The sequence below is a fragment of the Lepidochelys kempii genome, chromosome 6 (assembly GCF_965140265.1).
Source record: "Lepidochelys kempii isolate rLepKem1 chromosome 6, rLepKem1.hap2, whole genome shotgun sequence".
Taxonomy (NCBI): Eukaryota; Metazoa; Chordata; order Testudines; family Cheloniidae; genus Lepidochelys; species Lepidochelys kempii.
In genome coordinates, this window is record NC_133261.1 from 84,301,491 (window position 1) to 84,321,760 (window position 20,270).

The following is a 20,270-nucleotide window of genomic DNA, read 5'->3' on the forward strand; positions in this document are numbered from 1 at the left end:
ATTTTATATTCTTTGAGATTTTTCTGAACAATAATTTCAGAAATGTTAGCATAACAAATCGACAGCAAAGACAATAAATGTATAAGCAAGCAATTTTATCAGACTGAATAAAATAAATTATTCCTGCTTTTAAATTCATATTATAAACAGATTTTTCAAAAATATTTAAATATCCTGCTTTCTGTGAAAGCAGAAATCTATTAAGAACACTTACCTTTACACACTGTTCAGCCAAGTCTCTGCTGGTTCTGTTGTTAAGTTCAACAACAACTAAACGATTACAAAGTGCTTTGATAGCTCCATCTACTCCCACAATCCTACGGGTGCATTCTGCTGATACATCCAGGTAATAAGTTATGGCACGAGCTGTTACCTCTAACACATTGTCTGGCGCACTTTCATCAAGGAAAATCTTGCAGAGTGCTGGTAAGAAAGTACGAGGAGGGCAACTGTAGAAAGAGGTAATTATGTATCAATTACTGTACAAATTCCTCAATGTTACAATAGTTCATACAGTTTCAAGTTAAGAGGTTCATATTTTCACACACATGTACATCTTCCATGTAAGTTTCACAACAAAACTAACTCACTTGTCCAATTAAGCTTATTGCAGTGGCATCTACTAATAATATACATGGAGTACATGGCTCCACCAGGAACTCTTCAATTACCTGAAAATCAAAAAGGAATCCTACAAAACATGGAAAAGTGGACAAATTGCCAAGGAAAAAGTACAAAAGAACAGCATAAGCATGTAGGGACAAAAATCAGAAAGGCTAAGATACAATATGAGTTACACATCTAGCAAGAGACATAAAAGGCAATAAAAAGAGGTTCTATAAGTACATTAGGAGCAAGACAAGAGAAAGATGAAGAAAAAGGTAAGTTCTCTACTTAGTGGGGAAGGAAAGCTAATAATAGATGACATCAAGGCAGCTGAAGTATTTAATGCCTATTTTGCTTCATCTTCACTAAAAAGATAAATTGTGACCAGACACTTAACATAATTCATACTAACAACAAAAGGTAAGGAACACAAACCACAACAGGGAAAGAACAGGTTAAAGAATATTTAGGTAGGTTAGAGCTATTAAAGTCAGCAGGGCCTGGTGAAATTCACCCTACAGGACATAAGGAACTAGCTAAAGCAATCTTGGAACCATTAACAATTATCTCTCACAATTCCTGGAGCACCAGTGAAGTCCCAGAGGACTGGAGAAAGGCAAACAAATGACCTATCTTTCAAAGAGGGAACAAAGAGAACCCAGTAAACCACACACCAGCTAGCCTAACTTCAACACCTGGAAAGATACTGGAACAAATTATAAATCAATCAATTTGTAAACACCTAAAAAATAATAGGGTTATAAGTAATAGTGAACATGGAATTATCAACAACAAATCATGCCACACCAATCTGATTTCTTTTTTTGATAGGCTTACTGGCCTAGTGGATAGGGGGGAGACTGGAGACATGATATATCTTGATTTTAGTAAGGCTTTTGACACAGTCCCACGTGACGTTCTCATAAGCAAACCAGGGACAACAACCAGTTGAGTAACTGTACTCAGAGAGTAGTTATCAATGGTTTGCTGTCAAACTGAGAGGACGTATTGAGTGGAGTACCAAAAGGGGTCTGTAATGGGTCCAGTATTATTCAATATTTTCATTAATGACCTGGATAATGGAGTGGAAGGTGGTTGGAAGGAGCTGCAAGCATTTTCATAGAATCATAGAACTGGAAGGGACCTTGAGAGGTCATCTAGTCCAGTCCCCTGCACTCAAGACAAGACAAAGGACATGGCTACACTTGCAGTTGTAGAGCGCTGGGAGTTAAACCAGCCTTCGGAGACCGCAGCAGGGAAAACGCTGCCGAGTGTTTACACTCGGCTGGAAGTGCACTGGCGTGGCTACATTAGCAGCTCTTGCAACACCACAAAGAGTAGTGCATTGTGATAGCTATCCCAGCATGCAAGTGGCTGCAACATGCTTTTCAAATGCGGGTGGTGGGGAGCATGTTGTGTGTATGTGGAGGGAGAGAGAGTGGGTTCGGGGGGGGGGGCTGAGAGCGTGTCAGCATGCCTCCCTTCCTCCTCCCCCTCCCCCCGGCCTCTCTCTCTCACTCACTCACAGCAAGCAGCATTCCTCAGTAATAGTTCCTTTGTCTTGGAGCAGATAAGCAGCCAGCTGTCAGAAACGGAGCTTTGAAAGGGCATATCTGCATTCCTACAGCGAGTTCAAAACAATGACAAGAGTGGCCACTTGACTTAAGGGGATTATGGGACGTTTCCGGAGGTCAATCAGAGCGCAGTAATGCAACACCTCGTTCACACTGGTGCCGCGGCACTCCAGCGGGGGCGCAGCAAACGTTATTCCACTCACCGAGGTGGAGTACCAGCAGCGTTGTAGCTGTGGAGTCAGAGCGCTCTACGTGCCTTGCCAATGTGGACGGTTAGTGAGCTAGTGCGCCCGGGGCTCCTTTATTGCGCTGTAACTTGCGAGAGTAGCCAAGCGATTAGTATTATCTAGACCATCCCTGACAGGTGCTTGTCCAACCTGCTCTTAAAAATCCCCAATGACGGAGATTCCATAACCTACCAAAGCAATTTATTCCAGTGCTTAACCACTGATAGTTAGGAATTTTTTCCTAATGTCCAACCTAAACCTCCCTTGCTGCAATTTAAGCCCATTGCTTCTTGTCCTATCCTCAGAGATTAAGAACAACAATTTTTCTCCCTCCTCCTTGTAACAATCTTCTATGTACTTGAAAACTGTTATCATATCCCCTCTGTCTTCTCTTCTCCAGACGAAATAAACCCAATCTTCCCTCATAGATCATGTTTTCTAGACTTTTATTTATTTTTGTTGCTCTTCTCTGGATTACCTCCAATTTGTCCATATCTTTCCAGAAATGTGGCGCTCAGAACTGGTCACAATACTCCAGTTGAGGCCTAATCAGCACGGAGCAGAGCAGAAGAATTACTTCTCGTGTCTTGCTTACAATACTCCTGCTAATACATCCCAGGATGATGTTTGCTTTTTTTGCAACAGCATTACACTGTTGACTCATATTTAGCTTGTGATCCACTATGACCCTCAGATCCCTTTCCACAGTACTCCTTCCTAGGCAGTCATTTCCCATTTTGTATGTGTGCAACTGATTGTTCCTTCTTAAGTGGAGTACTTTGCATTTGTCCTTATTGAATTTCATCCTATGTACTTCAGACCATTTCTCCAGTTTGTCCAGAGCATTTTGAATTTTAATCCTATCCTCCAAAGCACTTGCAACCCCTCCCATCTTGGTATCATCCTCAAACTTTATAAGTGTACTCTCTATGCCATTATCTAAATCACTGATGAAGATACTGAACAGAACCAGACCCAGAACCAATCCCTGCGGGACCCCACTTGTTATGCCCTTCCAGCATGACTGTGAACCACTGGTAACTACTCTCCAGGAATGATTTTCTAACCAGTTATGCACCCATCTAAAGTAGCACCATCTAGGTTGTATTTCCCTAGTTTGTTTATGAGAAAGTCGTGCGAGATAGCCACAAAAGTCTTATTAACGTCAAGATATACCACATCTACTGCTTCCCCCCTATCCACAAGGCTTGCTGCCCTGTCAAAGAAAGCTATCAGGTTGGTTTGACAAGATTTGTTCTTCACAAATCCATGCTGACTGTTACTTATCACATTATCTTCTGGGTGTTTGCAAACTGATTAATTATTTGCTCCATAATCTTTCCAGGTACAGAAGTTAAGCTGACTGGTCTGTAATTCCCCAGGTTGTCCTTATTTCCCTTTTTATAGATGGGCACTATATTTACCCTTTTCCAGTCTTCTGGAATGTCTCCTATCTTCCATGACTTTTCAAAGATAATGGCTGATGGCTCAGATATCTCCTCAGTCAGCTCCTTGAGTATTCTAGGATGCATTTCATCAGGCCCTGGTGATTTGAACACATCTAACTTGTCTAAGTAATTTTTGACTTATTCCTTCCCTATTTTAGACTCTGATTCTACCTCATTTTCACTTTGAGGGCAGGATTAGAATTCACAATGACCGTGACAAATTAGAGAAATGGTCTGACTCTGTTGAATTTCATTCTTGTTGATTTCAAAGACAAGTGCTACACTTGTTCTACTACACTTAGAGAGGAAAAATCAAATGTATAGCTACAAAATGGGGAATAACTGGCTAGGCAGTAGCACCCCTCCAAAGGACCTGGGGGTTATAGAGGATCAATAACGAGAGTCAACAATGTGATGTAGTTGCAAAAAAGGTGAATATCATTCTGGGCTGTATTAATAGGAGTGTTATATTAAGACACAAGAAGTAAATGACCCACTCTACTCAGCTGAAGTACTGTGCCCAGTTCTTGGTGCCACACTGTAGGAATGATGTGGATAAACTGGAGAGAAACCAGAGGAGAGAAACAAAAGTAACAAAACATTTAGAAAACCTGATCTATGAGGAAATATTTAAAAAACTGGGCATGTTTAGTCTTGAGAAAAGACGACTGAGGAGGGATCTGATAACAGTTGTCAAATATATTAACGGCTGTCATAAAGAGGACTATGATCAATTGTTCTCCATGGTCACTGAAGGTAGGACCAGAAGTAATGCACTTAATCAGCAGCAAAGGATATTTAGGTTAGATATTCGGAAAAACTTTCGAACTATAAGGGTAGTTAAGGACTGGAATAGGCTTCCAAGGGATGGTGTGGAATCATCATCATTGGAGTTTTTTTTAAGAACAGACTGGATAAGCACCTATCAATGATGTGCTAGGCATCCTCATCACTGGCAATTTTTAAGAACAGGTGAGCCAAACACCTGTTAAGGACGATCTAGGTATACCTGGTACTGACTGAGCACAGTGGGTTGGGCTAAATGTCTGCTTGGAGGTCCCTTTCAGCCTACATTTCTATGATTCTATAATTACAGACATAGCTTTTAGTTTACAAAATTAGCCATAATTACCTCTTTTTATTTATTTTAATGTTTTATCATTCCCTGTTTAAAGCAGAATGAAAAAGGTCTAAGTGTTATATTTTTGGTGCTCTTTCCCCCCAAATATTACGTGATGAAATTCTGCAGTGGACTCTTACCCATTTTGATATCAGAAACCAGTAGAGCAGCAGACAGTAACAGAAGGTGTGAGGGCCAGGAAGAAGAGAAGAGCTGCTAGACCTATAAGAAGAGGCGAGTCAATGGAGATAGCCAGAGTCCGGAGCCCTACGAGGATACAGGATGAGCTCAGAAGATTGCAATTGAGAGAAAAAGACAAAAGGCTTGCAGCCAGAAAGAACAGAAGGGGGAAGTCTGGAGAATGGCACCAATACCAGGAAGATGCAGGTCTACATGACTGGGTACTCCCTACTAAGAAGGACAGACAGGCCTGTCACCAGAGCTGATCCAGAGAATAGAATGGTGTTCTGTCTGCTGGGAGCTAAGACATGGGAATTGGACCTGAGGCTGAAGAGGATTCTAATGGGAGCTGGAAAGAATCCACTGATTGTCCTTCACATGGGAACAAATGATACAGCTAGATTCCTACTGGAATGCACTAAGGGAGACTACGCCAGGCTTGGGAAGATGCTTAAAGAAATGGAGACTCAGGTGATCTTCAGTGAGATTCTACCTGTCCCTAGAGGAGGAGAGCGAAGGCGAGACAGGATTATGATGATCAACAGATGGTTCAGGCAGTGGTGCCGTAAGGAGGGCTTTGGAATGTTGAACCATTGGGAGGCATTCACGGACATAGGACTGTGCTCATGGGATGGACTCCATCTGAGTAGGGAGGAAAACATACATCTGGGATGAAGGTTAGCATAACTGATTAAAAGAGCTTTAAACTAGAAATTCAGAGAAGGTTGGGAGACACTCATGTAATCTCCGTGCCCGATTCTAACACTGAACAGGAGGAAAATCAAGTAAGAGAGGATACAGCAATGGAGAAAGGAGCAACAGAGGGTAGGAGAATGGACATCAAAAGGAAAGACAATGCTAATACCAATGAAGCAGTAAGGTAGGCAATACTAGCAGTAGAATGACTATACTCAAGTGTGTGAGGAATCTGGGTGAAGCCAAGCAGAAATAACTAATATGTCTGTACACCAATGCAAAGTGCCTGGGTAACAAAATGGAGGAACTACAATGACTGGTGCAGGAAGTGAAACTAGACATTATAATGATAACAGAAACATGGTGGAATAGTAGTCATGATTAGAGTACAAGTATTGAAGGGTATGTGCTGTTCAGGAAAGTCAGAAATAAGGGTAAAGGTGGCAGTGAAGCACTGTATATTAATGATGAGGTAGACTGTAAAGAAATTAGAAGTGATGTAATGGATAAAACAATCTCTTTGGGTCAAAATCCCTTTGGAGAAGAAAACTACCAGAGGCTCCCTTGGGACAGTGCTTGGGTTCTGCTACAGGCTCCAATACTCAGTTTGGAAATAGCTAAAGACCTCTCTAATATTTTTAATGAAATAAATACTAGGGCTGTCAATTAATTGCAGTAAACTCAAGCGATTAACTCAACAAATTAAATCGATAAAAAAAGAATCGTGATTAATCGTAGTTTTAATCACACTGTTAAATAATCATAGAATCTCAATTTAAATTTCTTCTAAATATTTTTGGATGTTTTTCTACATTTTCAAATATACTGATTTAAATTAGAACACAGAATAGAAAGTGTACAGTACTCACTTGATACTTTTTTAATTACAACTACTTGCACTGTAAAAAAAACAAAAGAAATAGTATTTTTCAATTCACCACATACAATTACTGTAGCACAATCTCTATCGTGAAAGTGCAACTTCCAAAAACATAAAAATGTTGTTACATAACTGCACTCAAAAACAAAACAATGTAAAACTTTAGAACCTACAAGTCCACTCCATCCTACTTCTTGTTCAGCCAATCACTAAGACAAAAAGCGTATTTACATTTACAGGAGATTTACAACGTCACCTGAAAGTGAGAACTTGCGCTTGCATGGCACTTTTGTAGCCAGCATTGCAAGGTGTTTATGTACCTGATATGCGAAACATTCGTATGCTTCATGCTTTGGCCACCATTCTAGAGGACATGCTTCCATCCCAATGACGCTCATTAAAAAAATAATGCGTTAACTAAATTTGTGACTGAACTACTTAGGGGAGAACTGCTCCATGGTTTTACCTGCATTCTGCCGTATATTTTGTGTTATGGAGTCTCGGATGGCGACCCAGCATAGGCTGTTCTACTTAAGAACACTTTCATTGCAGATTTGACAAGACGCAAAGAAAGCACAATATGAGATTTCTAAAGATAGCTACAGCACTCAACCCACAGTTAAAGAATCTGAAGTGCCTTCCAAAATCTGAGGGGGACAAGGTTTAGAACATGTTGTCAGAAGTCTTAAAAGAGCAACATTCCAATTCAGAAACTTCAGAACCCGAACCATCAAAAAAGAAAATCAACCTTTAGTTGGTGGCATCTGACTCAGATGACGAAAATGAACGTGCGTCAGTCCACACTGCTTTGGATCGTTATCGAGCACAACCTATCATCAGCATGGTTGCATATCCTCTGGAATGGTGGCCGAAGCATGAAAGGGCATATGAATGTTTAGCATATCTGGCACATAAATACCTTGATGGCTTTATTTCATAAAAATATTAGAATCCTATTTTTGTGATTTTAATTGAATTTGAAATTCAGTCCAAATAGAGCTTAACACAAATCACAAGTAAAAAATAATCTAGTAAATAAGAAATGCATCACATTCACCATATTCTAACAATCAAAAAATGTAAAAATTTAAAACTGAATAAATGTAAGTTAAGCTATAGAATTGCTTAAATAAATAAATAAATAAATAAATAAATAGAGTTAGTGTAATCTTTTTGCTAACCTGGACGATACACTGTCTTTCGTGTAAAGGCTATTGGTAATGGTTACCAACTGATGAAAATTAACCTCTCTTTTAGAAAATAGATAAGAAGTACAAATGAAAAACATGATTACAATTTTTAAATCACTTTGATTTAAATCAATCTACCCTGTTTAAAAGTCCTCCAATGCCCTGTCCACAATTTTCTCCACCTGCCTCAATTTTTTAGTTCTCTCTGCTTTCTCTTCCTTGCCTGTGTATAACGCTCCATAGTTGTTTCTTTTTTAGTTTGGTGAAACAATACTGGCAATCAGTCAGAGAGCACCACGCTGCACAAACATACCAGAACATAGAATCATAGAATATCAGGGTTGGAAGGGACCCCAGAAGGTCATCTAGTCCAACCCCCTGCTCGAAGCAGGACCAATTCCCAGTTGTCAAGCCTGACCTTAAAAACCTCTAAGGAAGGAGATTCTACCACCTCCCTAGGTAACGCATTCCAGTGTTTCACCACCCTAATAGTGAAAAAGTTTTTCCTAATATCCAATCTAAACCTCCCCCACTGCAACTTGAGACCATTACTCCTCGTTCTGTCATCTGCTACCATTGAGAACAGTCTAGAGCCATACTCTTTGGAACCCCCTTTCAGGTAGTTGAAAGCAGCTATCAAATCCCCCCTCATTCTTCTCTTCTGCAGGCTAAACAATCCCAGCTCCCTCAGCCTCTCCTCATAACTCATGTGTTCCAGTCCCCTAATCATTTTTGTTGCCCTTCGCTGGACTCTCTCCAATTTATCCACATCCTTCTTGAAGTGTGGGGCCCAAAACTGGACACAGTACTCCAGATGAGGCCTCACCAATGTTGAATAGAGGGGAACGATCACGTCCCTCGATCTGCTCGCTATGCCCCTACTTATACATCCCAAAATGCCATTGGCCTTCTTGGCAACAAGGGCACACTGCTGACTCATATCCAGCTTCTCGTCCACTGTCACAGCTGAAACACTTCAAACTACTAAAAAGAGGGCAGTACAATCTGATAAGCAAAACTAAGAAAGAGGAGTTAAAATATAATGCATTTAGTAGAACTCAAAGAGCTTCAGGAATCACTCCTCTCCCCACCCCACCCATGCAGCATAAAGCAGCCACTGTAAATGAAATGTATAGCCTAGATTGCAAAACTCCACAAAATGTGTTTATTCTTGTAGCATGAAATGTACTGAATAAATCTATTCATTCCCTGTTCTAGTACATTTCAATTTGTAAACTGATTATTCACTCATACATATTTGCTCTATTCTACAAATATCTAGTCCACTCATTTCTGAGCATCAGCATTCGTTATATATTTTAATGCAGTACCCATTTAGTAATGTTAGAAGTTAATTTTTCCATTATCTTTTAAAGAGCGATCATCAAAGTTCAGCCTACAATTTTTATATAAACATATATAGACTATATAAAGAGAGAACACATACTCACTAAATTCTGTTAACAGATAGGGTCCAAACTTTAATTGATCAAAATCAGACAGAGAAAGACAAGTCTTAAGAATACATAATTAAAAAAAGTATGGAGGCAAAAAAGCCCAATGAAATTTTTCACTGCTTGCACAGAGTCATGTCATGAAGCAGATAAGATATACATGCTACACGCAAACGAACAACTCTGAAGAAAGTTGTCTCTTTCACCAACAACTTCAACAGAAGTTGATTCAATAAAATATATTATCTCATCTTCCTTGTCACACACACATACTACATTCAGGTGTGATGCACCCCTGGACAAAGGTAGTACAAGACCAATTCATAGTTAAAGTGGTTCAAAGATCCCCCCTAAAGTTCCAAATCACTAAGTTTGAGTTGATATAAGTAGATTAAAAAGTTTTCAATTAGCTGAATGTGAACTTTTAACTTGAAAGCGAACGAATACATTTTCTTCAAACTTAACATATTTTGTAGATAAGACAGAGACAGACTGCTAAGCTTCCATTCAGTCTCTTAGAAGCATGCTATTTTTGTTTTATTTGTAACTTTTCCTGTTTCGATTACATTTGCTTATTATCACTTAAATCTCTGATTGTAATAAACTTATCCTTGGTTTCACTATAAGTTCTTCCAGTGCAACATGTTAGAGCGTGAATCCTCAGCTAAGCCAACAAGCTGCTGTGTATACTGTCTCTTTGGAGATAACGGATTTGGTAATTTCTGTGAGTGTCCAATGTCACTCCAGCTACATGAATAACGTAGCTAGAATCGACATTGCTTAGGTCAACTTACCCCGGAGTCTTCACTGTGCTGCGTCGATGGGGAACACTCTCCGGTCGACTTCCCTTACTCTTCTCAGATAAGATATGCTCAAATAAATTCGTTAGTCTCTAAGGTGCCACAAGTACTCCTTTTCTTCTCAGAGAGTTGGAGTACTGGGGTTGACTGGAGAGTGCTCTGCCGTCGATTTAGCAGATCTTCACTAGACCCGCTAAAATGATCCCATATGCATCGACTGCAGTAGTGTTGATCTCCCCGTACTGAAGACCAGCCTTCAAGACAGACACTGACAAACCAGGCCCCTGAGAGGAAGCAGCCTGGGAGCTCAGAGGGGTGTCATGGAACACCAGGGTAGAGTCCTGCGCAGATACAAAAATGTGGATCCGTATCCCCAAGGATCAACCCACGATCCGACCCACTAGCCATCTTTTACCTGTATCTGCATCAGCAAGCCATCTCACAAGGACTAGCACCGGGGGGGGATAGACCAAGGGGGGGGGGCAGAGAAGAGGCAGCATGAGGCTGGGGACTGGGATGAGGGGCAGCACGGGGGCAGGGTTTAGAGGAGAAGGGGCGGCCCGGAGGGAGGAAGGGGCAACACATCGCATGCTGCTCCTGGGGGCTTGTGAGTGACAACACATGGCAGCAGCAGCAGTGAGTGCTCCATCACAGTGGGGCACTGGGGACCTGCCCGCTCCAATCCCTGTGACCAGGGGTAGGCCTTGGTGCCCAGGAGCCAGCGGTCTGGGCCAGGCCCGGGACTAGAAGCGTGGCCAGTGCTGCCAGGCAGAGCCATGATAGCACTGGCAGTGCCCGAGGGGCCCGAGCTGCTGGACAGGAAGCAGCATGGCGAGCAGGTGCTGAACAGCCCACACCCGGCCTGCTGCCCAGTCCCAGCTACTGGCTGCCAGCCCCAAGTGCGCTGCGCTTCCTGGGCTGCTCAAGACGGATACCACGAGTAGAACTCTGTGCGGTTGGTATCTGCATCCGATCCTCTCTCTCTTCAATGCTTAGCCAGACAGTTGGCCATAGTGATTGTTTGCCATTTGGTCTGTTCATGCGCAACTGCAAAGGCTTGATGGCCTGAAGTTCGACAGTGGAACAGACTTGGTGAACCCATGTAATAGTGGGTCTTCCTCTGGACTGCCTCCACCCCTTAGTTGGTGGAGTTTCATCCCGAATGTTACAAGCCACCCGGAGAACGACATTCGCTGGAACGTCTTGTGGCATCTTCATGACATTTCCAAAAAGCATAAGGCGCTGCCTGCGAACAATGGTCCCAGTCGTCTGTAGACCCGAGCGACCATAAACATCTGCATTACAGATGAAGTCATTCCAGTTTATGCCCAATACAAGACAGACATTTTGTGTGGAAAGCCTCCCGCTTTGTCCAGTCTGAGCAGCGTAGTGTCCATGTTTCGCAGCCATACAACAGTATGGGAAGGATACAGCTTGAATAAATCCTGAAGTTGGTTGTCATACTAGAGATTATGTTTATTCCATATCCACTGTAAACAGCCCATGGCAGACGCTGCGATGTCAATTCAATAGAGAACCTCCGTGTGAGATTTGGAGGAGCTGGTAAGTATAGAACCCAGATAGCAAAAGCTGGAAACTGATTAAACAGTTTCGTTGTTCAAAGAGATTGGAGTCGTGGGTGGACCTCGTCCTAGATTTTGCAGTTTTGTCTTTGACCATGAAACATGAAGACCTGTCTTAGCTGACTCCTCCTCCATATGCTGGAGTGCCTCATGAAACCTGTGAGGGCTCTGTATTAAAAGATCCAATCCACTATTCTCAAAAATGGTCCACAGATATGAAGCGGATATCCGTGGATATGCAGGGCTCTAAACCAGGGTGCTGACAGAAATGGGCTGAGGCTTCTCCAAACATCTTCTTGACTTTGAGGAGGACTGTATCAACTTCTCAAGCAGGAAAAGTTTCAGCCTCCTCCCTTGCTCTCTTGGTGTGCTTAGAGAAAGACATATTCTGCGTGATTCACAGACAGATCAGATACCATGAGAGCCCATCACTAATGGATATGACAGCACCACACGAAAAACAAGTCTTAAATCCTGGTAACAGCCTCTGCCATGATCCTAGTACCCCTGTATCGGGGTGGTGGGGAAGTTGTTTCCAGGCTACGGACTAAGCTATGCTAATATTTTCTCTATATAGACCAGTGGGCAAAAGGAAACTTAAGTACTCTACACTAATTACTAATAGTAACAACACTAAATAGCTAAGGTAAATCGCAGTGTGCAAAAGAAGTAGACACTGCCATGGATGCCATCTTGAAACTACAGAGGGTAAGGAGAAACTGAGGGGCAGTATGGTCTGCTCCACCATCCATGCCCTCATGTGCGGAGGTGGAAAACCACCTAGGGTGCAGGCATAGTGAAAGCACACAGCTCTAGCCAAAAAGAATCTAATCTTGCTTGCACAAGGGAACTGATGCATCAAAAGTAGAATCTGTGTAGACAAACACTTGAAGAATAATAATGTTTTCATTTTATTTTCAGCTCTCTGCTGAAAGAATAGTAAACATGACAGTCTCATGCTGCATATATACTTCCTTCTACTACTACAATGGCGTACTTCATTTGAAAGACAAAAACCTTGCATCACCACAGTCTAGCCAATATCAAGAAAAAACAAACTACATTCTTTCTAGTTTATGACAACCAATAATCATTCCAGCACCAGAACTGGTTTTACCCTGATATTTTCGTTTGTGACAAATGTTTATTGAAAGGAATCAGGAATTTGAGAGAGAAGAACATATGGTTGCAGAACAAGTACATGTTTTGTTACAATATACTATGCTTCAAGTTGAGGGAGGACTCAAAGCTGGAACCAGAAAGAGACACTGCAGAATTTCAGATGAAAGGAACAATGAAATTGAAATAGCACAATAAGTTTCTGTTTCAGTATAGTAGCTTTGCTACTTTAATTGTGTCCCTAAAGTTCAGGTAAACACAAGTCAAACAATGATTTTTTTTAAAACATCAAGAAAATCTTTTTTTTAAAGTAATCAATATTTCCTTCTGGATTTCAGTTTTTAATACTTGAAAATATTTATTATAACAACTTAATAATTTAAGTACACAGGTCAGGCAATTCTTAAAACTGTCTTGAGAGGGTCCTTAAAAAAATAAAAACACACCCCGAAGAGACAACTTTTGGGTGTTGTGTAGACAACAGGTTAGTGCTGCAGTTATTACTATTTACACATCTCTCATTGTGGGTGTCCATACATGACTCTCTGTTTCTGTAGCGGGACCAGAACTTTTGCTGCAAACTGTCTTGTGATTCTTCTGTCATCACATTCCAAAGACCTTATTGGAGCACTGGATTATGATTAATACATAAGAGTCTTTGAGATCAAATTTATTCTAAATCAACATTTGTCCTTAATGCCTACTCCAATCTGTAATTGGTATTAATAGGGAAATCCTGTCTCCTTATTTAGTAGGATAGTCTCTGTCCCCTATATTAGATAAATTGGTTTTAAATCTGTCTATAATTACAATATCTATAAAGTATACTAATACTGCAATTATTTATGTCTGAGACTACCTCAGACGCCCTCATTAATAATATGGATTTATTAGAAAATAAAGATCACTGCCCACAAACTCCATACAATATCAGTTCTCTCTGTGGAAAGTTAAAGCAACCTGAAAAACATGTTCTGAACATTAAAAACATGTTGGTAAGATGCCAAGAAAAGAAACAACTGCAACACTATAAAGTATAATTAGAAACGTGAATCAGCAATTTGAATATTTGAGACAAATATTAGTCCTTTGAGGGACCTGAGCTGCCAACATCCTGATGTATGTGTCAGGATAGGTTATGTCACATCAGGGAGAACAACTTCTAACGACTTATCTGAACAGGGAAATTTGCCAATATAACTATTCTACTATAGTTACCCCAGTATAACTCCGTATGTGAATACTTATTCTGGAATAAGAGTGCTTTTTCCCAGAAAATCAGAGAGTATCCACAGTAAGTTACACCAAAGCAACTACAGCAGTGTAATCAAACTGGTACATTTCCCCATGTAGACAAGCCCTTAGTTCCAAATGAAATCAGCTCAATAACTTCTGAGTAATGCAAGTGTAAAAAGATAATGAAGTAGTAAAAATATTCACTGGTAATTATTTTCATTATTATTTACAATCTGGTAGCATCCTCTGGGACCCCACTGTGCTAAATGCTGTAAAAAAAAAAAAGTGTGTTCCTAAAATGGCTTACAGCAATTACTTCTGTGAAGTAACCACTGGATTCAGTATATAAAGACACTTGTCATGTAACAGGAGTAGTTGGCTTCAGAGCCTTGGCCCAGGGCATATTACAAGCGGAAATAAAGTTCAGTTTTTTGCCAGTAATCATGTTGCATACTTAAAACACTCAACTGCAAAGGACAGCTGGAAGCGTGATATATGCATTCAGCCTCTTTTGTAAGAAAAGTTTGATGGTATTTCTGCTCCGCTTTAGAATAGGTTATCAAATAAAGTTTAAAGTAACACAAGATTTTCAAAACATTCCAGATACTGAACACCAACCATATGATTTGTTTAATAATGTTTATATTAAAAAAAAGTTTAAGTGACTTAAAAAGAATGAATTAGAAGACAATTTGGTAAACTACAGCCACCCATAGTACTAAAGTTAAAATTTGGTGTTAGTGTCTTTCAAACCAGTACTTGTTAATAGGAGAGTGCACTTTAAAGTGCAGCAGCACTTTAACATGGCTTGTGTGGTCGCTGGCGCAGCCCTGGGAGAGAGCTTTCCCAGCGCTCTAAAAAAACCACCTTCATGAGGGGCGTAGCTCCCAGCACTGGTGCACTGTCTACACCGGAGCTTTACAGAGCTGAAACTTGCTCCACTCAGGGGTGTGTTTTTTCACACCCTGAGCAAGAAAGTTACAGTGCTGTAAACTGGCACTGTAGACAAGCCCTAAGACTAAAACTAAAGTGAACACAATGCATCAGGTGCTAACACAATCGCTCCTTAGCATGGAAACAGTCTAGCACCACCTGATTGAATTCATATTTGCAATGTTGTTTTCACAACCATAACAGCCTGAACAAGTCACTTAACTTCTCTGTTCAATTCCCCATCTATAACATGGATATTATTTCTCATCTTCTTCAGTATTATGCACATTAATTAGCCTTGCATAGTGCTCTGGAAATTGTAATATTCATAGATTAGTAGAGTTTAAGGCCAGAAGGGACCACTTAATCATCAAATCTAACGTCCTGTACATCACAGACCATCACATTTCACTCAGTTATTCCTGTATTGCGCCCGATCATGTGTGTTTAACCAAGCATGTCTTCCATAAAGACATCCAATTATTGATCTGAAGACATCAGGAGACAGAGACTCCACCATTTCCCTGGATAATTAGTTCCAGTGATTAATCATCTTCACTGTTAAACATCTATGCCTAATTTCTACTTTGAATCTGTCGGTTTTATCTTTCAACTGTAGTTATGCCTTTTAATACAAGACATTTTCTCCCCATTAAGGTACGTACGCATTGTAATCAAGGAGCCTCTCTATCTTCTTTTTGATACTGAATGAACTCTCTAAGTCTCTCACGCTAAGGCATTCTCTCCAACCATCCGGGGGGGAGGGATGGCTCAGTGGTTTGAGCATTGGCCTGCTAAACCCAGGCTTGCGAGTTCAATCCTTAAGGGGGCCATTTAGGGATCTGGGGCAAAATTTGGGGATTGGTCCTGCACTGAGCAGGAGGTTGGACTAGATGACCTCCTGAGGACCCTTCCAACCCTGATATTCTATGATCACAACATTCTGTGGCTCTTTTCCACACACTCTCCAATTTTTCAAAATCCCATTTTTTTAAATTTGGACACCGTACCTGGATGCAGAATTCCAGTACCTATCTTACCAATGCCATACACAGACGCTAAAATCACCTCCTTACTCCTATTCTCCTGCTCATACATCCCAACAATCACAGTAGCCTGTTATACCACAGCATCATACTGGGAGTTCACGTTCAGTTGCTTGTCCACTGTGAACCCTAAATCAGTAATGGGCCACAAGTGGCCCATCAGGGTAATCTGATTGTGGGCCACGAGACATTTTGCTGACGTTGACCGACCTCCCGTGGACCACAGGTTGCCCACGACTGCCCTAAATGCTTTTCAAAATCACTGCTTTGCAAAGTACACGCTTTCCATCATTTAAGTATGGCCTGCATTTCTTGCTCATAGGTGTATAACTCTGCATTTGGCTGTAGTAAAATGTATTTTGTTTCAATGGCTTTGTATGACTGCCCTGCGTACATCAGTATTTACCACTATACCAATCTTTGAGTTATCCACAACTGACATATTTACCAATTCTCTGAGAGGTGGAGTACTTACACCAACAGAAGCTCTCCTATCAGTGTAGGTAGGGTCTTCACCAAGTGCCTACAGTGGCACTGTAAGCGTAGACAAGCCCTTTAGTAGTTGAAACACAGAAAAGCTTTGCTTTGTAACAGTTAAGGTCGCAACACACATCCAACTCAAAACCTTAAAAGCAGGGAAATAAAAGTCCTGCATTTGTTGCCATTCTCACATTACCTACAACACTGCCGATAACCCAATCCAACAATCCATAAGGATTTCACTTACGTCTACAACAGATATCAAAAAGTAATACCTATGCCTATCCCTATTTAATCAAATATGCATGCTAGTGTAAAACCTTAACAGTGACCTGAGACTATCAACAGAGCAGTATATTTGGCTGTCACATAATCTATACGTTCGGAAAGATATTTTACCTTAACACTGCTGAAGTTACTGGAAATGATGGTATAAAGAACCAAAAATTATACTAGTTCTTCATTACAAATCTGTTATGGTATATAGTTTCATTGTGAATTAAAAAGTTTTAAAAAGCAAATTTACAAAAAAAATGTGTCACAAGCAACTACAACAGCCCTGCTCATGAGTCAACAGGAGGCTCCCAGCTCAGAGCTCTACCTCTGGAGTTACAGGAGTAACTGCTAGTCTATGTTTAGTTCAGCCAACAGAGAAGAACATGCTTTCCTTGGTGGCTACACAATTTTTTGCTAGACAACAGCAGCACATTGGACATTAGGAATCTCAGGTTATATCCCTGATTCTGGGGCCTTGTCTTTCCTCGGGGGGAAAAGGTTTGTTCTTACTTCATATGTTAGCTAACTAACATGAGGTAAAATCCTAGTTAAAACTACAAACTCTTGTTTTGATAGGTCAGGGTAAACCCAAGGCTCCCACACAGTCTTTACTTCAACCTGTGTAACTTGTGTCAAGACTACATACTGTCTTGTCTGCACTCGGATTTTACTATATTACCATGCGTCAGCTAACATGAGGTAAGAACACACTTTTCCCTCCAGTGAAAATGCATCCAGAGAAGAAGTGTGTGGTTCTGTGGAATGCATCCAGGGAAGAAGTTCTGTGGTTACAGATAAGATAACCAAAGCATATTTACGCTGGGAAGGATTAGATTTTTATCAATAAATTTTGATTATACGTACACACACAAACTGACAAAAAATACTTGCCATAATAATCTAAATTTACAGATACACAAAGTAAGAAAAATGCTACTTGAAAATTTATTAGCGTTTGATTTAAGGATACACCTCTACCCCGATATATCGCGACCCGATATAACACGAATTCAGATATAATGCAGTAAAGCAGCACTCCGGGGGGACGGAGCTGCGCGTGCCAGTGGATCAAAGCAAGTTCAATATAACGCCGTTTCACCTATAATGTGGTAAGATTTTTTGGCTCCTAAGGACAGCGTTATATCGGGGTAGAGGTGTATTTACTTTGTATATTTTGACATGTGATGTTGGCCGACCATAATTTCCTGTAACTGTAAAAATTTAGATTGATAAAAATAAAGAAAGCTTTAAAATAAATATCACTATATGTTGAAATTATTTTTAAAAAAGTAAAAACCACATTTTCCCATGCCTAAACATAATTAATCTGAAAGGCAGTGTAGCTGATTAGACCTGACTGGAGCTGACATGTTAGAAATTTAGCTTCTATTCCTGTAGTAACTTTGTGTAAACTCTCTTAAAAAAAAAAAAAAAAAAAAAAAACCACCTAATTTGTGAAATGGAGTGGCAACCTATACTTAACTACCTTATAGGATTGGGATTTGAGGTCTTTGTCAATAAAAAAGGATGGTGCGATGCATAGGAATATAAACCACAATCATAAGAGGTTAAATTTCAACTCTTGGTCTTCTCTTTCCCAGCTTAGGGAACATTCCCTTAGGCTACAAAGGTATTTGTATTCCTCAATTATATTATAACAATTATATTCCTCAAATTCAACTGTCTGAAACTGAACTATGTTTCTACTCAATCATATCACACCAAGTTTTAGCAACTTGAGCTACTAGTGTTTTTGTTCCTGGTTGAAATTCTAGCCATTCTAACTGCTGAGTGACTAACAATCAGTCTCTCTCTGAATCATTGTCACTAGAAGATGAACGAAATAGTGACTCATTAACATTAGCGTTACTAACCACCGAAGAAAATTTCATCGTCTGTAAAATGCCAATATCTTGGGTTACAGCCCTTAAAACTTTAACCACTTGGCATCATAATTTGTTATTAGCCTTCAACCTTGGAATCTGCTTCAATAAAGATCAGATTCCACCTATATCATGATACTGAGCAAGCATTTTTATATGCTTGTTCCCCATCTTTCTGACATGGTCATAACTTTCTCGAAATTCAGAGACTGGTTTCACCGTCATTTTCAAAGGCATGCTGAGCATCAGCAATTTACATTGTTAATCTCCCACTAATTTTAGTACACACTTTGTACCCCAAAAATATACAAGAAGCGATCTCATTCAACTCTCAATTTAGTGAAGGAAGAATTTTTCAACACAATCCTTTCCAATAAAAACCACTCTTTACTGGTTCCTGAAATAAACTATCACATTTCTTCACAGATCAAAGGTCTTAAAGCATGACATCTGCTTTGGCATCTCACGGATTTGCTATACCACAAAAAAACATGCTTTCAAGTTTGCAGAGACATTTTTCTTGAGGTCAGAGAGCTGTCTACATTACAAATTGGGCCATGTCCTGAAACTATTTTCAAGATTTATTACTGAAAAATATGTTTTGTAACACACGTGCCACACAGTGATCCCCTATTTAGACAAGGCATCATTTCTTTTAAAATATTATTGAAAACCAATTCAAGAAATAATTTTCAAGAACTATTAGTTATGCTGTCAACATGTGGACATGCTGGCCAGCACTGACCTATAAATTGCAACCAATTTTAAAACACAAGCCATTTTGTAAACAGAGGCTCATAAAGGAACAAAATCAACCTGAAATCTAGTCTGTTAAAAAAAACTGAAGTAGTTTAATGGACACTTCAGTCTCTCTCTCTCTTCTGAAACTCAAGTATATCATTTTAGGAACCATAAATCATGATGGTTTAAAAAAAAAAAAAACATTATAACAAAGGCACAGTGTTCATCAGATATGCTTTTACAAAGAGAAACACAAAATATAAAGGAACCAAAAACTTTGAATGAGAAGCTGATTTATTTAAAGACAAAAATCTGCTATAAATAAAACAAACACCCCACACGCTTTACGTTTCACAAGTTTATATTTCAGACCTATTTTCAAACAAACATAGAAATGAAGATATTTGTATAAAAGCTTGTGATTACATTTCAACTTTTGTTCAATACGGTATGAATTTTAGTGGACAACCCATCTAAAATATACACTAGAACAGTTATTTTTCAACTGTGCGCTCAAACCTATGTCAATGAAGCCAAGTTAAGAGCCAGTAAATTAGTGTTTCTCAGCCTGAGGTGGCAGGCCCCATACCCAAGTAGAGACTGACAGAGGAAAAGAGCAGTAAATGCATGCCCCGGTGACAAATATCCATTCTTAATTATATCTATAGATTGTAAACTCTTCAGCCCACAGAGTAATTTTTAATCACTAAAGTATTCTGTAAAAACACAGTAATGAATACATTTTTATATCAATTTCTGATTTTCAAGCCACCATGGAATATAGGCTCCTTAAAAGAT

At 39.9% G+C, this 20,270-nt stretch overlaps 1 protein-coding gene across 11 annotated transcripts in view; it reads right to left on the reverse strand.

Moving 5' to 3' along the window:
- Positions 1 to 20,270, reverse strand: part of HECTD1 (HECT domain E3 ubiquitin protein ligase 1) — a 91,979-nt gene that overhangs the window by 64,001 nt on the left and 7,708 nt on the right. For all 11 annotated transcript variants that reach the window (XM_073348932.1, XM_073348930.1, XM_073348931.1 and 8 more), the window contains exon 3: positions 215 to 449. In XM_073348932.1, the coding sequence (XP_073205033.1) occupies positions 215 to 449 (235 nt within the window). The remainder of the gene's footprint in view (positions 1 to 214; positions 450 to 20,270) is intronic.